Below are 22,566 nucleotides of genomic sequence, written 5' to 3' on the forward strand. Positions count from 1 at the left end.
GGGGAGTTGGTTTAGATACAAAAGGTTTTTTTAAAAAAAAAGTTAACAGGATCATTTGCTCATTCAGTTCACTGTACCAGTGAATGAGAACGATTGAATGATCGGTGTTTAATAGAGATGAGCGAGCGTACTCGGAAAATCACTACTCGCTCGAGTAATTTGCTTTATCCGAGTATCGCTGTGCTCGTCCCTGAAGATTCGGGTGCCGGCACGGAGTGGGGAGCTGCAGGGGAGAGCGGGGAGGAACGGAGGTAAGATCTTTCTCTCCCTCTCTCCCGCCCGCTCTCCCCTGCTCCCCGCTGCGACTCACCTGTCAGCCGCAGCGGCACCAGAATCTTCAGGGACGAGCACAGCGATACTCGGATAAAGCAAATTACTCGAGCGAGTAGTGCTTTTCCGAGTACGCTCGCTCATCTCTAGTGTTTAAGCTAAACGATTAGCGAACGAGCCAACAATGATTTTTATGCTTGCATAAAATGAATGATGAACGATAAGTGAATGAATTAGCGCTAATTAAAACAAATTTTCAAACGATAATTGTTCCGTATAAAAAGGCCTCGGGGCATTGTTCTAAGGATTGATATACCAACAATATAATTACGGAAAACTTAACCACCTTTTAATGCTTTCTTACCCAACATACCTAATGCAAGTAAGAACAAGGAAAAATCCTAGCACAGTTATAATACCTTGGCAAGTCTCATACAGCAAAATGGTGAACTAGGAGAAAAAGAGTTTCAGGAGGCGTATTCCACCAAATTCTCTGAACAGATCAGCATAGAGCTGGAAGTGAGGTACACCAGATGCAACCCTCCTTCCCACTGCTCTCTGAAGTAGAAAATCAGAAAACCTTAGGGTTTATACACATTAGATGTATATCAGCTGATCCTGCCGACTTTGGTGGGTCCAACTGACTATCTAGTGTGTAGGGGCCTTACAACTCTCTCTCACTGCATATTTTGAGCGATCATCTTGCCGTGTAAATGTACACAACGATTATTACTCAAATGTCTTTTGAGCGATAATCGTTGTGTCTAAATTAGGCATAAGCCGGATCACTGACCATGCAGAAAAACACTGATATCTTCTGAGTCACTCACAGTAAATAACACAAGTGCAAAGAGCAGGATGGTTTTCGACAGCATCACTGTCTGTGCGATAATGTCATGTGGTGGTTTAGTACACGCTACAAATGGCACAGTTTTAAATGGTTAACTTATCAGATCTGTCGGCTACAAAATAACACTAATGAATTCAATTCAAGCGCATAGATAAAGGTGCCACTTCCCAGACCGAGCAGGCGGTAGTGTGGGCATGTACATTAAAAGGTACCGGGACTGGCTCTACTGTGGACATTGTCGTTGGCACTTATGCCGGACCCCTGAGGATTTCATGAGGTGTATCTGAGGCTGACACACATTGTTAAAACAGTTTCTGTGGTTCATCCTCAAAAACTGTGGACCCAATAAAAATAACATATATGCCGAACAAGAGCACTGTTGTCCCCCCATGTCTGATGAGATCTGCTAATATTATGGGCTTAACATGGACCATTAATATGGTCACAAGAATGCATCCCACAGGACAAAAATTATTAATAATTATCAGAAAATCAGAAGACACCTAATTTACCAGATTGAGTAGTATGTGAGCCTTTAAGCCAAATCACTAGCTACAAAATAAGCAGTGCTCTCTGAAAACGTTATTCTGCAACTCAATTGAATGTTTATTGAGTTGGGAAATGAATTCATCAATATACCGCAATAACTAAATGCGGTCCAACTAGGTGATAAAAGCTGTAAAACTCTCCTAAGACAAGCTGTCATCAGAACAGTGAGAAGGAGTGAAAACAAGCGAGTCAGCTGAGTGACGGAGATAAATGAAACTCCATGTCATTGCAGCAGAGCAGAAAAACAATGTGACAAGAAAAAGAAATGAAGGAGGAAGCATTTATATATAAACCTTGAATATATGAATTTTAAGCTGGCGGGTGACTCGCATTGGAAGCATTAATACCATTGTTTACTATAAAGAAAGAGAAATAATCATCAATTACACGGAGACGCTGAATGGTAAATGTCATATGGCGATGATTTGCCGGAAGTTGCCTTTGTGAGTCACTTCTTCTGAGGAGATGAAAGATATCAAATTGCACAGAATACGAGTCCTTTAGACAGGCAGATAAAGTACCCATAACGACTGTTAAAAAGACACCAAGAGAAGAAGCCGACCTACGCTCATCACTTTCATTTGTATGCAGCATTCATCATGCCAGGACTCATAGTTGTGCGATTGTTCGTTTCCCCTCCACTCATATACTTTACATTATTGCCGGCAGCACCCCTTTAACACCGTAGCCACTTTTGACCTTCGTGTCACTGTATGTGGCACTAACTTTGGAATGCTTTTACTTATCCAAGTGATTCGCGGATGGTTTTTTTGTGACAAATGTAAAATCGTGGGTCATGGCGGCACCACATTCTGTGGAGGCCTTAGCCCTTAGCCCTTTGCATCCTGATTGGTCAAGTCGTGTCACCCCAAATGCAATGTTCCAGCTTCATTTTACCCTACTATTTAGTCCATCTGTGCACGTCGCCAAAAATGATGCTCTTCCTGTAACAAAAAGTTATTGTGGAAGGTTAAGTGTAAAGTGGATCAATTAGGGTAATGCAAACCACCTACTAAGATGGCTTTTCAGCGATCATTTTGCATAAACTACTACTTGGCACGAATGCCTATTAGTACCAAGAAGCAGGGTGTGAGCTGCCTGGAGTTGTAATCAGGAAACAGACCTCCCACTGTTTCCTGATTACATTCCTTTGATCTGCCTTGGGGCTGACAGCTGAAAACAACTGATACAATCTTTTCAGCTGTAATCAGCTCTCCCACAGCAGTGGGGTCCTGCTTATCAGCTGTTCTGCTGAATGATGATTTTCAAGCAGAACTGAAAAACGTCATTCGGCAGAAAAATGAAAGATGGGCATATTTAGACAATGATTGTTGCTCAAAAGATGCCTTTTGAGCAATAATTGTTGTGTCTAAATGGGCCTTAAAGGGGTTGTCCGGCCAGAAACATCAGGTCTCATTACTTCTGTTTGCCCATTTCCATGCACTTTGTAATATACATTGTGCATGGAAAATGAAGCAAACAGAAGTTTTGGACTTACCTTTAGGGGTGCCCCCCCCTGTGTTGACCCTCGGTCGTCCCAGGTTACGACAAGAAATCTTCTGCATTTCTTGTCGGGCCGGCAGCAGCTCTCGTCGGCGCTGGAACGCTCCTCTTCCCTTCCGCGCATGCGCAGTCCTTCTTTCTTCTGCCGGGACCGCGCTCTTTACCTCTTCATCGCAGCGGACGCGCGCCGCCGGTCGGCGCATGCGCAGTACACTCACTTCCTGGTTTCATATACCAGAGCGGAGTGAGTGTCTGCCTGCCGCTGTCGGGACCGTCGGGACTTTAAAAGTATGTGAAAGGGGAGAAGGGGAGTAGGGGAGAAGGGGAGAAATGTTGGAGAGATGGATGGATGGATGGATGTGTGCACGGGGGGGGGGGGGGGGGGGGGGGCAGTGATGTGTGTGTGGTGTGCACGGACCGGCTGACAGAAGTCCCGGGGGAAGGGGGGGGGGGGGGGGTGGAGTGGGAGAGATCGATGGATGGATGGATGGATGGATGTGTGCAGGGGAAGGGGGGGGGGGGGGGGTGCAGTGATGTGTATGTGCATTGACCCGGCTGACAGAAGTGTGGGGGGGGGGTCATTGTGAGAGGGGCACTATGAGGGCATGTGTGTGTGGGGAAATGTTTTACTTTACTTTAGCAGGGGGCGGGGCCTGGGCGGGGAGGACTGTAGAGCAGTTCAATAGAGGTGGGCGTGTCGTGGGCGGGGCTAGGACGTGAGCTGAGGGAAATCCTGCCTTTTCATGTCTTACTACCATCGGGAGCGCGCACAAGAGGGGGGGGGGGGCGCAGGGCATGTGAGAAGGCAGCACAGAGGCGCCATCTTTGAAAACTGCAGAGAAGATCAGTCTAAGGTAATAAACTGACATTGCAGCTGATCTGCCGGCCAGTTTGAGCCCTAGTATGCTGTCTGTTACTATCCTTACTGAAAGGGAAGCAGCAGCATTATAAAAATTTTTACCCTGTGTGGCCGGACAACTCCTTTAAGTGTTGCCTTCAGAGCCTGGTACAGAAATGGTGCCAAACCAGATCAGTGGCAAACCTGAAGGAACCAAGGCCTCTGTCAGTCTGGATGTCCAAAGTTGTCCATTACATTCCGCAGTGTGTTGCAAATAGCCCTCGAAAATAAACTCAAAGACTGTCCCAGTCTGTATCTCATGATGGACAAAGCGTAGCTTCATTTCTCAGATCACATGAACTCAACAATACAAAGGTGCTGGTCTACTGAAGATCCCAACCTAACTAATAAAACACCACTGCATGACCAAAAAACTGGTATTTGATGTGCATTCACACCAACACAAATACTTGGTCAAATTTTCTTCAATTCAACTAGGAATACTACAGTTTACCTGCACTTGTTTGAACAGTTTTATGACCAACTAACACCAGAAGAAAGAATATACTGCTTATCCAACAAGATGGGGCAACTTGCTACACTTCCCGCGACTCACTGTCACAGGTTCATGAACGGCTTACTGAAAAGCGAACTATGAGCAAGGAGTTATAGCCACCACGTTCCCCGGACTTGTTGCCATGCGATTTTTATCTGTGGTGAGATTTAAAGCAGAAAGTATACACAAATAATCCACATACCCTGGATTAACTAAAAGAAAAACATCACAAACACTATCTGCAGCATCACAATTGAAGAGCTGCCGGCAGTATCAGCCGGCTTGCTGAGATATGCCCAGAAGTACATAGAAGTGAACTGGGACCACTTCCAGTATTTGTTGTGATGTGGGTAAATCAATACAGCTTTAGAAAAAAATCCAATCCATTTGCTTGTTTTTCTTCGCACAGAATTGTCAGACACTAGATACTTTCCTGCGGTTGACCCCATACTTTAGTTTATTGCTAAAAATTGGTTTTGCATTTATTTATAAAAAGAGATCCAAAATCTTTTGAAATTTTCTGCTTGTGAGACCACATAAAACAAACAGTTAGGCATGATGTCCACAGGCGGGTCGGATTCCCCATGCGGGAGCCACAGCGGAAATAGACCCTGCCGGCGCATACCTCACATTTTCTGTACTGCCGATGGTCCACATGGCCTGCCAACGGACATGAGCTGTACAGGTTTTTTCCCCAAATCTCCTGCTTTTCCTGTGGGATTTGCGACCCGTCCGTAATGTCAATTGCGGATGGGCTGCGAATTTGACGGCTTCCATTGACTTCAATAGAAGCCGTCCGCACCGATTTACGCTAAAATGGAGAATGCTGCGATTTGTTTTCCGCATGTGGAATCCGGAAAACAAATCCACGTGTTACTTCCCTATGGGCAGCCTGAGCTGTGGATCTTCCATGAGGATACTGTGAATCAAGTCCGTCCGTAGACATTGGGCCTTAATAAAGAACATCTTTACAATGAATGGTTAAGCTGGGATAACAACCAAGGGGGCTCCTCCAATCCCCTCATTTGACTTCAGTCAAAATTGTGAATATACAAAGGATTATACACAATAATATTTCTTAACTTTACTGCTAAATTACTCTCAATGCATTATAAAGAAACTGTGATGATACAGAACATAAAAACAAGGTATTCCTCATTTTTACCGATCTCTGTAGAAATCTCAAAAGGGCTTTTCAGCTGTGAACAGCATTTTATCATCTGCTTTGTTAGTGTACGCTTAATGCAGGAGGAGAGACAGGGAAAAGGGTAATGGCCTATTAGCTAAAGGATGCTTCTAAGCAAAGGTTGCTCACTGGTGAATAGATGCCAGAGATGCCATTGACATTAATGGATGTAGAATTAAAAGGAGTAGTCAAACAGAAATTAAAGGGGGACACCTCCTACAAGCCAGAACCATCCATTTAATACATGGCACCAGTTCATTTAAATGAACAGTATGTAATGCATTTTCTCAGAAGGGCTGAATATACAGGGGGTGGACAGAAATATGGAAACACCATATGAAATAAATGGGATTATAATCATTAGAAACTGAGCTGCCCTTTTGACCCCTGCTTGGCTGAGAGCTTTCCCACCAAATTTGTGTTTGCTTCACCTCTTGCCCTGCTCTGGGTGGTTTTAGGAGCCAGCTGGTAACAGCAGCTGAGTGGCTCAAACCCCTGACCAATGGAACCTTGTTGCTCAGGCATATGTTCACTTCTGCCTGGCAGCATCTGTGTCATATTACCTCCACTTAAAATCGGTCTCTCTTAAGCCATGCATTTCATACAGGGTTTCCATATTTTTATCTTCCCCTGTAACTACCATAGAGATAACTACTGATTGTTGGGTGTTCCAGGACTAGACACATGGGTGTCTCCCTTACCATTATATCAGTAAAATTGCCATCACAAAATCTGACAGTGGTATATGTATTTTTTCCCTGCATTAAAAACAGTATACCAAATATACACACGTGAATTCTCACACGATCAGATTTAAATTACAGATTCGGCGATCGCCATCCATACGCATTACTCACGGTAGTGCGTGGGCATTGATATGCATTGACTTTCGTCAGTTTGCTCACACTTGTGCATAGCATTGCGGATTCTGTGAGCAGAAGAAAAATTGCAGCATGCTTTATTTTTTACCGCAGATTCCACACATATGAGCTCCATTGATCTCTATGGATGTGTTCGATCCACAGTGCATAAGCAATTACATTGCGTATTTGCGTGGATTTGCTCGCAAGTTGCTATGAGACCAGATAACAAATGGAATAAAGAAAGCAGGAATTTGTGGTCAGACAATGCAGGTCGGAGTCTGGGGAGCAAAACACCCATCCAGACTGTCTTCTACAACCTCCACTTGTTCTTCTGGGTTCTTCCTGCACAAGAAGAGGTTGTCTGTTTTATTTTTTTTTTTAGTGGTTTATACTACTACCAAAAAAAGTAGTATAAAACCAGGTGAGCGAAGAGAGCAGCATCCCGTCCTGAAGGCATGATGCTCAGCTCTCACCAATACAGCACAAGAGAATGTCGCCTGGGCAGTTGCCTGAGTGATAAAAGGGGGTTTCCATGGGATCGGGCAATTTTCTGAGAAAAAAGAAAATGGAGAATGGAGTTCATATTCGTGCAAGATTTGTCTTGCAACGCACAAATCTCTTGCGATTTTCTTAGCCGTATAAAAACCGATGACCGACAACGTATTCCGGCTGTATTTTTGCATCCGTAATATGAACGAGCACCCAGCCTGACCACGAGCATCCTCACCCTGAACTCTGAGCTTCATAGGAATGAGGAGATTCACGGTCAGGCTGGGACATCCATCCACGATAGAGACCCAAAGATGTGGCTACAATACGCTCATCTGTCTGCCCTACACTTGTTTCCCTATCCTGTTGGATAAAAGAAAAATGTTCCTGACAGCAAAACAGGTGCGAGATAAATAAAAGCTATATTCCTCCTTCACCAGCAATGTTTCAAGCTTGATAAAGACCATCAAGTTCAAACCATTGTTGGTGAAGGAGGCATATAGATTTTTTTTTATCAGGCACCTGTTTTGCTGTCAGGAACATTTTTCTTCTATGGACGGGGACTCTGTGGATTCCGGAGTTTCAGCACTTCGCATTCTTTGCCTTGCTGCTGTGTGCAGGTTGTTGTGCTGCTGACATTCACTTATTTTTGCCTGGAGGGGGTCTTTAAAAGTCTTAGCCAACTTGTACTGCTTTTTGGATAAAACCATTTTTCATCTGTGCAGTGAAATATGTTCCTTCATAAGTATTCAGCCGGTGTGCTGCGTCCCTTCACGACCCTTTGCTCATTCTATGTGTCATTCAGAACTCTGTTAGACAGTATATCAGCAGCTGACTGCACCATTAAAGGGGTATTTCAGCGATTCATCTACAGGATTTCTGCCAGTCGCCTCTACCCTAGTTCCATGGGATTGGATGGCTGCTGATGGAATTGATACAATTTGGCCCCAATAAACATTAAAGAAAACTCATCCAAACCAACCGATTTCAGTGGGAGCGGCCGACTAGCAGATGAAAGATAACCTGCCGCAGCAGCTTACTCCCTTCTGTCCATGGAAAACACATTAACACTTGGCTGAAAAGCGCTTTCCTATGTATAGGGGGGTGGAGCCAAGAGCAATAGGGGTCGGCAGAAAGAAGCCATTGAAGGTGTATGAATACTGTAATGCCATCTATCATTTCATTAGAATGCTACAATTAAATCTATGTACTTCTCTGCATCGGTTTGAGAGTACAGGAAATGTCCAAAGTTTGCCTGATGGTTCAGAAAATCATACTGACAAGATTTCCTTTTTATTTTTTAATTTATTTTAGATAAAAACTCCCCAGAAGACAATCAGATACGGTAAATAAAGGGGCTAAAAACATGTGGTGCAAAGCATGTTTGACAAAGGATGCATAAATCATGCATAAAAAGGAGGCGTGGCCTAAATTGCATCCAAAAATTGAGCCAAATTGCAGTCAATTATACCAAAGCTTTGGCATAGTTTGCAGCAAAAACTAAGCCAATTAAAAGGTGGTCTACATTTACACTTGCCAGTCCTAACATTCACCAGATTTATCATTCAGCAGAGCTACTATGATAAGTCTGTTGCATTTAAAGACTGAAGAGTTTGTACTGCTTAGGGCTCTTTGACGTGAGCGTGATTTCATCACGTATTATGCTTGCGATGTATGTGCGCGTAATACACGGTCATCGAGTCAATGAAAGTACATTGATTCTTATTCATCCATTCACATTATCATATATACACTGCATGTAATACGTGCATAAAAAATAACTCAGCTTGTTCTATTTCATCGGATATTATGCTCATACAGCCCTATTGTTCTCTATGGGTTGTGTATTCAACACTGTCCATGCATAACACATTGCATATGGGTGGCATTGCATAAGGAACGCCACTAGGAGAGAGAGCGGGGTATTTAAAAAAGAAACAAGTCAGATTGTGCATGACCGTGTGTGAGATACGCTGTCATGCGTACTGCACTATCACTGCCATAGATGGCGATAGCCGACTCAATGCCGACTCCAAAGATGGCATACGGCTGTGGGAATGAGCCCTAACTTTTAGACAGCAGTAGTAAATAAGCCCCAATGTCTTTTATTACAAAGGGAATAAAAGTCTTGAGTTACATAAACCTTCATCAAGTGTAGGGTGTACAACTTATTTTTTGGTCTAAGGGCCATAATTTTAGATTAAACTATTCCCAAAGGCCATAATAAAACTTAAAAGGGTATTACCATCTGAGACGTGTATGGTCACGCAGTGTACCATCAGTACTTGCATGTCCCGGCTCTAATACTGTACCACCGCTCTTTTCTCTGACATGGAGAGTACACGTGAGCAGCACCAGACACAAGTATACCCATGTCCAGATGGTTGAGGGGAAAGACACAGTATGACATTGCCGGCCACATACGGCCTCTGGGGTGCAGGGAACAGGCCTTCAGATAAGTTTTCAAAAATTCAAAAAAAAGCTACATTTTCTTGCATCTGACCAAACATTAGACAGAGTCTAAGACTAAAGAAATGTTTCAGCTTGATATAAAGCAAAATTCAAGAATTCAAGAATACCAGAGTATAAATGTAAAATACTAACGGACAACACAGCTTGGGAAAGTGTGTAGACAGATACCGTACACCCCTGAAAGCTTCAATCACTTAAGTCTTTGTAGCCGGTTCAGTGCAAAACAGTGGGATCCGGCAACAATGCTGATGGCTATTATGTGTCCACAAAGCGGATCATAAATCTATGATTGCCCTGCTGCGGCTCTACCTGAAAGGAAAATCTCATTGGCAAGATACTATAAAGGAAAACTTTGGGTAAAATTGATACAGTGCGTTATGTCCTGCAGGGCCTGGGGGGCGCTCCATGACACAGGCACTCTCTCTTTGCTGTTCTTTATATCCCTGTATCATGCACAAAGGAGAACAGTGTATCAGTTCTGCACAGAGTGTTGCTGTCTGAATATAAAGTTAGTTTTATCTTTAAAATTGTAATAGCTGATTAAAAAACAGTAATTGGGGATGTAAAAAAAAAAAAACAAAAACAAAAAAACACTTTGGTTGTATACAATAAAACGGTCTTCACAAATGTAATGAAACATTTGCTCCCATCAGACTTTACCCAAATTGTCTTGTTAAGCTTGTAGAATAAGCTGTATGCGCCCAATGAAAGCTCAATAAATAACATTCATACATATTCATTAGGATTCTACTTTAATTGCACTTCCAGGAAATGAATGCAGATTATACTGTTGACGAATGAGATCTGTACTGAGCGCCAGGGGCGAATGTGCCCACACTGCCGAACTAGTCCTCCAGCCGAGTGCAGCTGCAGAGGAGACACGTTGTCCAGTACATCCCCAGGCTGGAAACCAGCTGGACAGGGAGTGCTACCCAAGACGGAATGATTATCGTTCAAATGGGTGAAAGTAAACAGTCGTTTGGTCTAAACACGAGCCGACGATGAACAATAATCTTTCGCTTTTCGCTCATTTTACGCAGCATAGAAATTATCGTTGGCTCGTTAGCTGAAAGGGCTCTTATGCTGCATGACTGGAGATCGTATTGTCCACCATCGTTATTTGGTTCGCCATTGAATTGTTCAAAGTTATTGGAATCTGGTTGGATTTTAACATTAGTAACCACATTCATGAGGAAGTAGATTACAAGAGGTTTTTGAACACTGTACCGTTGGTCCTAAGAGCGTTTTTAATGTCTTTATGTGAAGAATTACTGCATCCTTTACTGAATAATAGAGTACTTTCTTATTGTATGTCTACATAGTCTTCGGCTGTCAACGCACTTCTTCACCTTTAGTGATCTGGCTGGCGGTGCCCTAGGGAACCCGGCCTACCATATATTACAAGGACAGCCATTTATTTGAATGACCAGTATATAATGCTATACTCCTTCTGTAAAGGTCAATGTAGGTAATATTTCGTGGCCACTCAGAGCTTCCTGCATCAATAATAGTAGATTACCGGGCCTCCAGGAACCCTTAGTTGCAGCAGTCAGTTGACTGGTAGGGTGGATATCTTTAGAGAAGGTGTCTTCCTACCACAACTTATGGTAGAAGAGAGAGCAACAAGACTCCCGATAAATTATAATGTTCAATTTTTTTTGTTTCTATAAAGCATAAGCACAATACAAAATGTGAGACAACTTACTGATACTGGCTAGCTGTGCCGACAGAGAGGACGCCGGGGCTTGGTTGACTGTAGAAGTAGTCTCTAGGTCAATAAGAGATGGCGGAGGTTCTCTGTTGCTTTGGATCTAATTTGAGAAAAAGGACAGTCATTAGTCCAACGTTTGTCTCAGCATAAACTGCACATATATCCGTCAGGAAACCTAGAATTCTGCACTAAATGACTGTGGAGCAGTTACATTGCAACAACTAGCATAGAGCTATAACTCTAGTAAAGTCAGAGGAGACACTACAACTGATACCTGCAGGAACAGAGAAGTACCAGTCCTAATACAACAGATCTGCCAAAGCAAAAGGTACAAGAAGAAAAAAGGACACATGTTGGGATATACAAGAGACTAAAATGAGCTACAAGGTACCATAAAACCACACAACAATTACAGGTGTTATAGACCGATATTTGTAACCATACAATGCATCAATGGAGTAGCTGTTCTTAGCAAAATATCACATAACACCTATACAGAAATCCATTTTGTGCAAATGCCATATTACTGTGCGGCTGCATGGCAGGGTCAGTCATGAGAATATCTTTCCAGCAGAGATAATAGGATTGGACTGCGTTCACCACAGGCTACTGCAAAACAACCACCGCAGCAGCACTTTCACAGAACAAACACATAAATGAGATTCATGTAGCTGCTAATATCTGGAAGACGAATAACTGACTTCTAAACTAAAACTCCATGGTCATGCGATACCCATCTACCCGGTAGTATCAAACACTCCTTATTGATGAAGAAGGAGATTGTGTATATTATATTAAAATATGTATATGAGGCTTCAAATATAAGCCATACCCTGAAAGTAAGCCCTAGATGCATTACATATTATTACAAAAATAAATAAAATTAAAAGAGTACATTACCTAGCAGGCTCGGCCCAGGTCCCTCCTGCTGCTCTCCAGAGCTCCAGCGTGGTTCCCGGACTTCTCAGCGGCCCACAGAAGATCACTTCCTGGTTACGGGATTCATAAGTCCCGCCTCCAGGAAGCGATGGCCGTGACTGGTTCTTTGAGCACTGCTCAGCCAATTAATGCAGTGCTCGCTGAACCAATCAAATCCATTGCATTAGTTCATTGGGCACTGCATTGATTGGCGCTACGAGCACTGCTCAGCCAATCAGAGCCATCACGTTGTGGAGGCCATGGCTCAGCCAATTCATAAATCCCGCCTCCAGGAAGCGATGGCTGTGATTTGTTCACAGAGCACGGCACTGATTGGTTCTTCGACCACTGCTCAGCCAATCAAAGCCATTGCTTTGTGGAGGTGGGATTTATGAATCCCATAACCAGGAAGTAATCTTCTGAGGGCGGCCAAGGACTTCAGGAACCGCACTGGAGAGTAGCGGGGAGGAAGGGACCTGGACCAAGCCAGCTAAGTAAGTATAATAAGACATCAACGAAAATAAGACCTAGTGCTTTATTTGGGGCAAAAATTTATGTAAGACAGGGTCCTATTTTGGGGAAACATGGTAGTAAGCCGTAAGGAATGGCAGATTTTGAGCTATGGAAAATGGCATTCAAGTCATTGATTTTCTGTGCAATAACGATCTACAGATACACAGGAAAAGGGAGTAGGTCCAGCGTAGGATACAAAATTTTTTTTTTAATTGAAAAATACAGATGAACAAGAAGCATGTGTAGTATTACATGTTTCAGGCAAGCGTGATTTATGGCAACATGTTTGCTTGAGACATATAAGACGGCACATGCTTCGTGTTCCTCTAGGTCTGTCTGGATTTTTCAATGAAGAGAAAGGCCTCATGTCCGCGGAAACAGATCCGCAGCGGGTGTCTCGCACGCGTGATCCGCGCCCTATAGGGATGCATTGGACACCCGCAGGTAATTAAAGACCTGCGGATGTCATTTTCCCTTGAGGCACGGATTGCGTGTGCGGGAAAACACCCGCAGCATGCTCCATTTCAGTGCGGGTCTCCCGCGTGGACGGCTCCCGCAGTCTTCCATTGAAGCCGCCGGATACGTGGCACACCCGCAGCTGAATTCCTGCTCTCCGATGCGGAAGGACGGGAGAGCACGAGTTCAAAAAAAAAAAAGAAGAAGAGTGCACGGTGCAGGAGCGCCAGAGTTCAAAAAAAAGACAAAGGCTGCACGGCCCATGCGCGCGGCACGCTGCCGGCGTGCCGAGCACATCCGCCGGGCTGCAGAAAGAAGATCCGGCCGCGACGGAGGGAAGATCCGCAGAGTCCGGATAGGCAATCTGCAGCAGGCCTGATTTTCCCCGTGACATGAGGCCAAAGAGTTTTTATCCTACGCTGGACCTAATCCCTTTTCCTGTTAATCTGTTGTGATTTCCAGCAAGTCCTTGCATAGGAGTGACTACAGAGGAGCTGGTTTCTGGGTTGCATTTTAATAACGAATAGCAATTCAAATCAAAGCAATGAGAATAGTTAATGTAAACAGTGGGGCAGCCTAAAAGGACAAAGAAAACTGTACTTCAGGTTCTATTCTTAATAAAACAGGAATACAAAATCTACAAGATCTATAGGTCTACAATACGCCTACAAATATACCTAGTAAAATATGACTGTTTTGTATCAGTAATTTATATATGTTTTTGACCCCAGCAATATGTGTGATATATAAAAGAGCTGGTTTGACCAGTGGGGTCTAGTGCTAAGAATCCCACCAATCGTTGAAATAAAGAGGAAGAAGAGAGCAACTGAGCTATGTTTCCCATCTGGGTTTGCAATGTGCATGCTTATGAAAGTATATAAGCCTGTACACTGCTAGAGCCAAGCAAAGCCGTAACAGTAAAAGTGGGACATCACTAAGCCAATTACCCCTTCAATTCAGCAATCGCTGGGGATCTCAGCACCTTGACCCCACCAATTAAAACTAACATGTCACTGTGATGTCATATGTCTTCTGAAATCATAAATAGACTCCAGAATAAAATTCACATTCTTACAAAATTATTAAAGTTTATGGCCTAGTTCCCGTATGTCCAGTCCTCTGGCATCAGTTGTGTTCAGCCCTAGCCAGTGACCACTAATGTATGTGAACCCAGCTTAACTGTAAATGGAAAGTTGAGTAACATTGCAAACACTTCACTAGATTTTATTTGCATTAATTCAAAGTTATTTTATGTTGTGTAATCCATTCACATACATTTCTGCCAGATGACATATGGACCATAAAGTAACAGGAGTCTAGCCGAATTCCATATTTACCTTTGTGTTGACTGCCAATTAGAGCATGTAACTAAGCAGCAGTCCGAAACACTACAGCCCAGTATTTATAGAGTTCCTCAAGTGTTCATGTAGACTGTGTGGAGCTAGGTGACATCACGGACATCTCTTGTGCCATAAGCAGTCAACAGAAACCGCCTGCTGGACACACAGAGGCTGTCAACAGATACTCATGCAGAAAGAGATAGGTGACTTATATGGAGGGTGCATCATAAAAGCGTGCTGGAAGTGATCAGGAGAGTAGGTTGGGGAAGACCCCATTATGACTGAGCAAAGAGAAAAGGGGGTCCTGATGTGATCACTAGTGAATGACAAGGCCTGCTGTGACAATTGTTGAATGTAGAGTGTACTACTGAAGTGGGGAGCCTGCTCTGACAACAGAAGGAGGAAGAGGACAACATTTTTAGAGTTATGAGAGCAGGACCCGGTTTTTATAAACCCTAAGGAGGACCTTACCCTTCGCCCTCAAGAGAGAGGACCTTACCCTTCGCCCTCAAGAGAGAGGACCTTACCCTTCGCCCTCAAGAGAGAGGACCTTACCCTTCGCCCTCAAGAGAGAGGACCTTACCCTTCGCCCTCAAGAGAGAGGACCTTACCCTTCGCCCTCAAGAGAGAGGACCTTACCCTTCGCCCTCAAGAGAGAGGACCTTACCCTTCGCCCTCAAGAGAGAGGACCTTACCCTTCGCCCTCAAGAGAGAGGACCTTACCCTTCGCCCTCAAGAGAGAGGACCTTACCCTTCGCCCTCAAGAGAGAGGACCTTACCCTTCGCCCTCAAGAGAGAGGACCTTACCCTTCGCCCTCAAGAGAGAGGACCTTATCCTTCGCCCTCAAGAGAGAGGACCTTATCCTTCACCCTCAAGAGAGAGGACCTTATCCTTCACCCTCAAGAGAGAGGACCTTATCCTTCACCCTCAAGAGAGAGGACCTTATCCTTCACCCTCAAGAGAGAGGACCTTATCCTTCACCCTCAAGAGAGAGGACCTTATCCTTCACCCCTAAAGGAGGACCTTATCCTTCACCCCTAAAGGAGGACTTTATCCTTGACCACTGGGGTGGGAATGGGGCAAAACTAAATGAAATTAAAGCCAGACCTACACATTCCCTGTTGCAGTGCAATTATTGGGCATTTGTAAATGTGAATCAATTGCACTTCAACTGGCTTTGTAAATGTGGCCCTAAGCAATGTTATTGCTGGCTCTTAGAAATGGATAAGACTTGCTTGGGCCTAAAGTAACCCATAATAAAAACACTGAGTAAACTTATCTTTCTTCAGTCATAGTAGCAGCATCATGGGAGTCAGGCGGGGCTCACATGAATGTAGTTACATTGTGTATTACACGTGCATAATACGAGGTAAATGGCGTCAATGAAGGAACATTGATTTTCATTGTTCCACTCTCACTTGCATATATTTATTGCATACGTTATGCATTTAAAAGACAATTCAACATGTTCTATTTTACTGCGTATGGGTGAGTTTGAAACTTACATTCTGTATGTACAGTGTTTTTTTACGCACGTTGCTAGAAGAAAAATGAAAAAAAAAAAGAGAAGAAACTAGGTAGCCAGTGCAGAACAGCGTGTGTAAAATATGCTGTACATGTGCAGGCATACACGAGTAAAAACACGACAATATGCAGTTTCCTACACCGGCAAAATGCTGCGATTTTTAAGCAGCATATTACCATACGGTTGTGTGAACCCGGCCTCAAAGAAATGCGGAAAATGGATTTCTGCTTTTCACATGTTACTATTCAACAGAAATTAAGCAGAAAGTGAAAAATTCAAAAATAGGGGTGGAGCTAACTGGATGGGTGAGTGGTTCGGAAAAAGTATAGGTAGAGGAACGTGCGGAAGATGTGGTTCTTCTCTCTCGTTAACATGGTGGGTCATGGAAAAGAGCTAGTAGTTCGGGTGAAGCCAACCCAATGATAGTCGCACTGGCAGGTGAGACTATTCTGATGGATTAGTGAAGAAAAAAAAATGTGATGGGTGTAGGCGCAGCTAGTCGAAATATAAGGTTCAGCACAATACAGGAAGTAAGCTCAGCTTCTCAGCTTTATTTTAAACCAGCATAGAAAGCAGCGCTTTGGGGCAATGCCCCTTCCTCAGTTATAGCTGGGGATACACCTTGTGTTGGCTGTTGGTATGTGCATGGTGTACCAGGCAGAGAGGCAGTGCGTGGTGTAGTGGCACCTTCATTTCAAGGGGAGCTTTGACTTCTTCAAACAAGCTGGTGACCTCTAATGCATATTAGGTTCGGTATGTCCAGTCTTTTTTAGATAATTAACACGACATATATTTACCTGGCTTTCTGCAGCTCTACCGGTCTGACCAGCAAATAATCTCTCAAACCTGAAAGTAAATAGACGTTTATATAAGATTTGTGCAAAATTAACACTCATTCAAATATCTAAGATTTACAAAGCTAAATAAAAAAGGCTCCAAATAGTAAAATAAAACATAACATTTATCTCAATTCTAAGGGTATGTTCAGACCTGTGTCAGAGGATTCAGTTTTCCTGCCCAGGAAAGGCTGAATTGATTTGTTTCATGACGGAACTGAACAGTGCCGAATGGATCCCATTGACATTCAACATTTTACTGGAAGAAACGTCTGCATGCAGAATTTTGGGGGCAGTATTTCATTCCGGATCAGTGCCCGACACAGATGTGCACACAGCGGGGTATTTCCAACGGGGTGGAAATACTGTGGCTGTTATGTATGAAAAATCCACAGCGTTTGGGGTATATGTTCACACTGTGGGATTTACCGTGGAAATTTTCCATAGGAAATTCCACCTTAAAAAAAAAAAAAATGTCAAAAGCCATGGTTTTCTGCTGTGGTTTGTGGCATGGATCCGCACGTGGAATGTGCCCTGCCGATGGGCAAACCCACACATTCAATTCTGATGTGGAAAGTAAAGTTTCCACGCCAAGAAGGGACATTTTTCTACGTTAGAATTCTGCATTGACAGGGCAAATTCCGAATGTGGATCTGCGCTACAATGGCAGCGTACTGCGATTTTTAAAAATAACATTTGCTGCAGAAAATTCTGCTATCTGTATACACCCTTACAGTGTAAGATTTTACATCTCCTCCACTTACCCATCTTGTCAATATGGTGCAGAAAATTTCCACACGAAATTTGCAGCAGAGTGGACACGCAAGGATCTTAAACCTACAGGCTGTAAATTTATGCTGCAGATTTTCAGGGTGCTTTCCAGCTCTTTAAGTGAGGGGGTGAAATCAGCACCAAAATTGCTAATCTTCTATATATTTATCAATGTCTGTTTGTTGGAGCATCACGCACAAACTGTACGGCCGATTGACATGAAATTTTGCACACAGTATAATTTCGACCCGGAGAAGGGTATAGGCTAAACCTTATTTGCAGATTTCTGCCTTTGCTTGAATTTTAATGTAGCAACCCCCATATTTGCCTTCACCAATAGATTATACGGACTCTAGTATTCCTGGTTATTTCCAGGAAGTATTTCCTACTAGAAATTTGTGTTTCAGGACTGCTTTGTAGCCCCAGTCTAACCCTGGTAGAGCCACCCATCATTTGCCCATTTTGTCCTTCCTAATTCCGCCTTGGATGCCCATGTGGATAACAGTTTTCAAAAATGATATGTACAATAATATTATGCTTGACAAAGACCCCAAGAGGGTCGAAACGTTGCGTTAATGTAGGAATAAATTCACATTGGAATTTGCTGGCCTGTTGTGCTGTCACTCTCTTTATATATGGTAAACTAAAAAGTGGCGGCAGACATCCAGTATTTACCTCTCATAACGAAGGAAAACATTGTTAAGGTTGTCATTCACAATAAGAAGCTCCTCTGTGAGTTGCTCGTGGGTCACTCGAGGTATAAGCTCCAGAACTCTTTGCTGCATGGATCGGCAAGTACGGTTCAGTTCCTGGGAACAAAACAATACTCAAGTCAGTGACAGGACTTAATGAGTCACCAAGGACATCCAACATGGAGGATGTTAGGAGATGGTTTATCCTGCCTGCTGTAAGATACACAAAATATCAACAGTGACAATAACACTTGTGGTCACAAAACTATACTATATAACAATGTGCTCAGCTTCCCAGCTCTAATATGCTGCATGCAGAATGGACTGCACACTTTCAACATGATGGGTTCCCTTTAAGATTGCCATACACTTTAGATACCCGTTGGTCGAATAAGATATTCCTCCTATTTCCAGCATAAAGATGCACACTAGGCAAAGTATGCAAGTTTTATTTTCAGTGGGGGAGGGGGGACTGTAGTTTGCAGTCAACTTCAAAATGCAAAAGGCCCTTTAAGGGTGCCCATACACATTGCCTATGACAGGCATGCAGATCTCTGATTTCCAGCCTGTACCTGGGTTTGCAAACAGTTACCAAGGGTCATTTGCATTGCATACAGGCATCCTAACACTGTCTAATTATCATAAATATTCTCTCACTTCCCTGCAATCATATGAAAAATTGGCCATTAACCCCTTGAGTGGCACGCCTGGAAATTTTCCGGGAAAAGCTCCACTGCCCATAGCGATATAGCCCGGAAGATTTCCAGGCTATGTATCACCATGGGAGCTGCAGAGCACAATGCCACAAGCTGTGGTATTGTGCTCTGCCTGCACAGTCCCACAGAGAACAGTGCAGGACTTTGAAAAAAACAGAAGCAGGAAGATATTGCCGATCTGCACTGGTTTGTTTACAGGTTGCCATAGAGACCATCGGCTTGTCAGAAGCCAGCTGATGGTCTCTGTGGCAGGGGGATCTGGTGCTTGGCTGTCAGAGGACAGCCAGGCACCAGCTCTTACAGCAGAGATCAGAGAAAACCTCCGATCTCTGCTGTGTTAACCCTTTAAATGCTGCGGTATATGTGACAGCAGCATGTAAAGGGCTGTCACCATTGGACCCCCTGAATGTGATCAAGGGGTCCTGATGGGTCTCTATGAAAGTTCCCTAAAGTGCCCAAAAAAAAAAAAAAAAAAGTTTAAATTTTTTTTTAAAGTATTAAAAAAATAAAAACACTTGTCTCCCTTTACTTTGTAAAAAATTAAAAACAAAATTACACATGTGGTATCCCAGCATCGTAATGACCCAGAGAAGGAAGTTAGTACATTATTTAATCCCTTAATGACACGCCCCCTTTTCCTCCCCCCGTTTAAAAAAATCATAACTCCTTTATTTATTCATCGACGTAGCTGTGCGAGGGCTTGTTTTTTGCGGGACGAGTTGTATTTTTCAATGGTGCTATTTAAAGTACCATATAATGTACTGAAAAACTTTTACAAAAAATTTTAAGTGGAGTAAAATGAAAAAAAAAAAAAAAGACATTCCACCATCTTTCAGTGCGTTTTGTTTCTATTGTGCACAAACTGCAACAAAAGCGACAAGATAACGTTATTCTATGGGTCAGTACGATTATTATGATACCAAACTTATATAGTTTTTTTTTTTGCTGTAGCACTTGTATTTTTTTTCAAAGACATTTCATTTTTTAAAAATTATTTTCTGCTGCATCTTCTGCGCACAATAACTTTTTATTTTTCCGTCGACGTACTTTAATATATTATTTATACTGCTCAGAGAATGCAGTGAAAAATAAAAATAAAAAACATGCCAGAATTACAGATTGTTAAAACTTGCCACAACAAAAAATGGAATAAAAAGCGATCAAAATTTTACATGTTCCAAAAAATTAGATAAATGAAGACTAGAGTTCATCCCGCAAACAACACAGCCTTCTAGAGCTCTGGCAATGGAAAAATATAATTAATACGGCTCTTGGAATGTGGCAACACAAAAGCTTTAAGAAAACAAAATGTTTTAAATGTACAAAAATAGCAAAACATTTAAAAAAACTGTATAAACTTGGTATCGCCGGAATCGTGTGACTCAGAGAATAATGATATCACACTATTTATTCTGCACGCTGAACGCCGTAAAAATGAAGTCGGAAAAACAAATGGCAGAATTTCTTTTTTTTTCTTAATCTCCCTACAATTTTTTTTACAAAAGTTATGCAATGCATTATATATACCCAAAAATGGTGCCATCAAAAAGTACAACTTGTCCCGCAAAAAACAAGCCCTCATATGGCTGTGTCAATGGAAAAATGAAAAAGTTATGGCTCTTGGAACGCGACTGCAAAATTAGTTGAAATTAAATGATTGGCCAATTTAAAAAACCTGCCCTGGTGGGTGTGACAGGGGGGTAAGAAACCCGCCACTCAAGGGGTTAAATGCTGCACATAGTGGATTTATATCTCCTCAAAACAATGCTACCTAGAGTACGTCTCTTGCAAGTTTCTTTCTCGAAAGCTATAAGTGTCATACTGATGGAATTAATAATCAGATTCTTGGCCGAGGCTTATAAAAGCTCCAATCGGTTGTCAATGGTTTGAATAATCATGCAACGTTAATCCCCATTAACATGAGCAATATGCATAAAATTACTGACATCATAACACAACATGAGACACAGTTTTAAGGAAGAAGAAGAGTTTTTCCTGCTTCCTACCTGCAGTAACTCCAAATCAGACTGTGTTGCCTTCTGTGGAACCAATTCGGTCAACATCTCCGACATGACTTTGACATTTCCGTTCACTACCTCCAGTTCACTGTGCAGCTTCGCGATCTGCCACAGGCATGATACAAATATATAATACACACATACAATATACACATCATCCATAATTACACTATGGCCTCATGCACACAGCAGGTCCGAATTCCGCCTGCAGAATCCCACACGGAATCTGGCCCTGGTCGCGTCAAGTAACCCTGCGTACCTGTGTGTACAGTCGGCGTCCGCGCAGACCTCTTTCAGCTTCTCTGTACTGCGGATGGTTCATATAGCTCTCTGTCGGACATGCGCAGTACAAATTTTTAAACTTCTGTTTTTCCCACGGAATCCGACTCGTCAGACGGCTTCTATTAACTTCAATGGAAGCCGTCTGTGCAGGAAACCGCAGGAAAATGGAGCATGCTGCGGTTTTTCATCCTCATGCAGAAACCACAATTGATTTCCGCTCGTGTGCATGAAGAATCTTCTTTGCATTGCATGCTATGGAGGGTTATTGCTGCAAAATCCGGAGACGGACTGCCACTTCATAAGCAAAAATCCGCCCGTGTGCAGGAGGCCTAAATAGGCATCATAAATAGGGATGAGCGAGTATACTCGCTAAGGCACTACTTGCTCGAGTAATGTGCTTTAGCCGAGTATCTCCCCGCTCGTCCCGAAAGATTCGGGGGCCGGCGCGGGGCGGGGAGCTGCGGGGGAGAGCAGGGAGGAATGGAGGGGAGATCTCTCCCTCTCTCCCGCCTGCTCTCCCCTGCTCCCCGCCGCAACTCACCTGTCAGCTGCGGCGGCCCCCGAATCTTTAGGGACGAGCAGGGAGATACTCGGCTAAGGCACATTACTCGAGCGAGTAGTGCCTTAGCGAGTATACTCGCTCATCCCTAGTCATAAATTGTCACCATTAACAGTAAAGAAAAAATATATTGAAAGTTCTGAGTGCAGTTAACTCCTTACATATCCTTTTGGATACGGTGCTTTATATATTGCACAGATCTTGTCTATGGGTATTTATACACAAGACAACTGTCAGGTTGTTGAGCACCTGCCAACTATCCCAATGGTTATTACTCCTTTACAACAGTTGTAGGAGCAAGGATCACTCATTGAATGGACAAAATGGCGCTCCGGAGATCTCTTCTGCCTGCTGAGTGAACAGGCAGTCGTTCATAGTTGAGCAACAGGCCGACAGTCACTCGGTTTATAGGGCAGCTGAAAACCAAATGACTCCAGCAAGTTAACGATTCTTGCCACTTGGCCTGTTGGGTCCCATATCTACACAAGACGACAGTCACCCGTGATCACTCTTGAGCGACTTTTTGCCTGTGTAAAATTACCCTTCCAGCCCGAATTATAGTTCAAAGGTATAGTCACAACTCTGCTGGCTGCTACTAGAATCACTGGGCACTGTGCTGACAAAAATACCCTTACTACCTGGAAAAGTTAGT

At 43.2% G+C, this 22,566-nt stretch overlaps 1 protein-coding gene across 1 annotated transcript in view; it reads right to left on the reverse strand.

Moving 5' to 3' along the window:
* TOM1 (target of myb1 membrane trafficking protein) overlaps positions 1 to 22,566 on the reverse strand; it is an 81,275-nt gene that overhangs the window by 25,515 nt on the left and 33,194 nt on the right. Inside the window, exons 7-10 of the mRNA XM_066596368.1 lie at positions 21,062 to 21,178; positions 18,323 to 18,456; positions 16,838 to 16,886; positions 11,282 to 11,387 (exon numbers count right to left, since the gene is read on the reverse strand). Coding sequence (XP_066452465.1) covers positions 11,282 to 11,387; positions 16,838 to 16,886; positions 18,323 to 18,456; positions 21,062 to 21,178 — 406 coding nt within the window. The remainder of the gene's footprint in view (positions 1 to 11,281; positions 11,388 to 16,837; positions 16,887 to 18,322; positions 18,457 to 21,061; positions 21,179 to 22,566) is intronic.

The sequence above is a fragment of the Eleutherodactylus coqui genome, chromosome 3 (genome assembly GCF_035609145.1).
Source record: "Eleutherodactylus coqui strain aEleCoq1 chromosome 3, aEleCoq1.hap1, whole genome shotgun sequence".
NCBI classification, from domain to species: domain Eukaryota; kingdom Metazoa; phylum Chordata; class Amphibia; order Anura; family Eleutherodactylidae; genus Eleutherodactylus; species Eleutherodactylus coqui.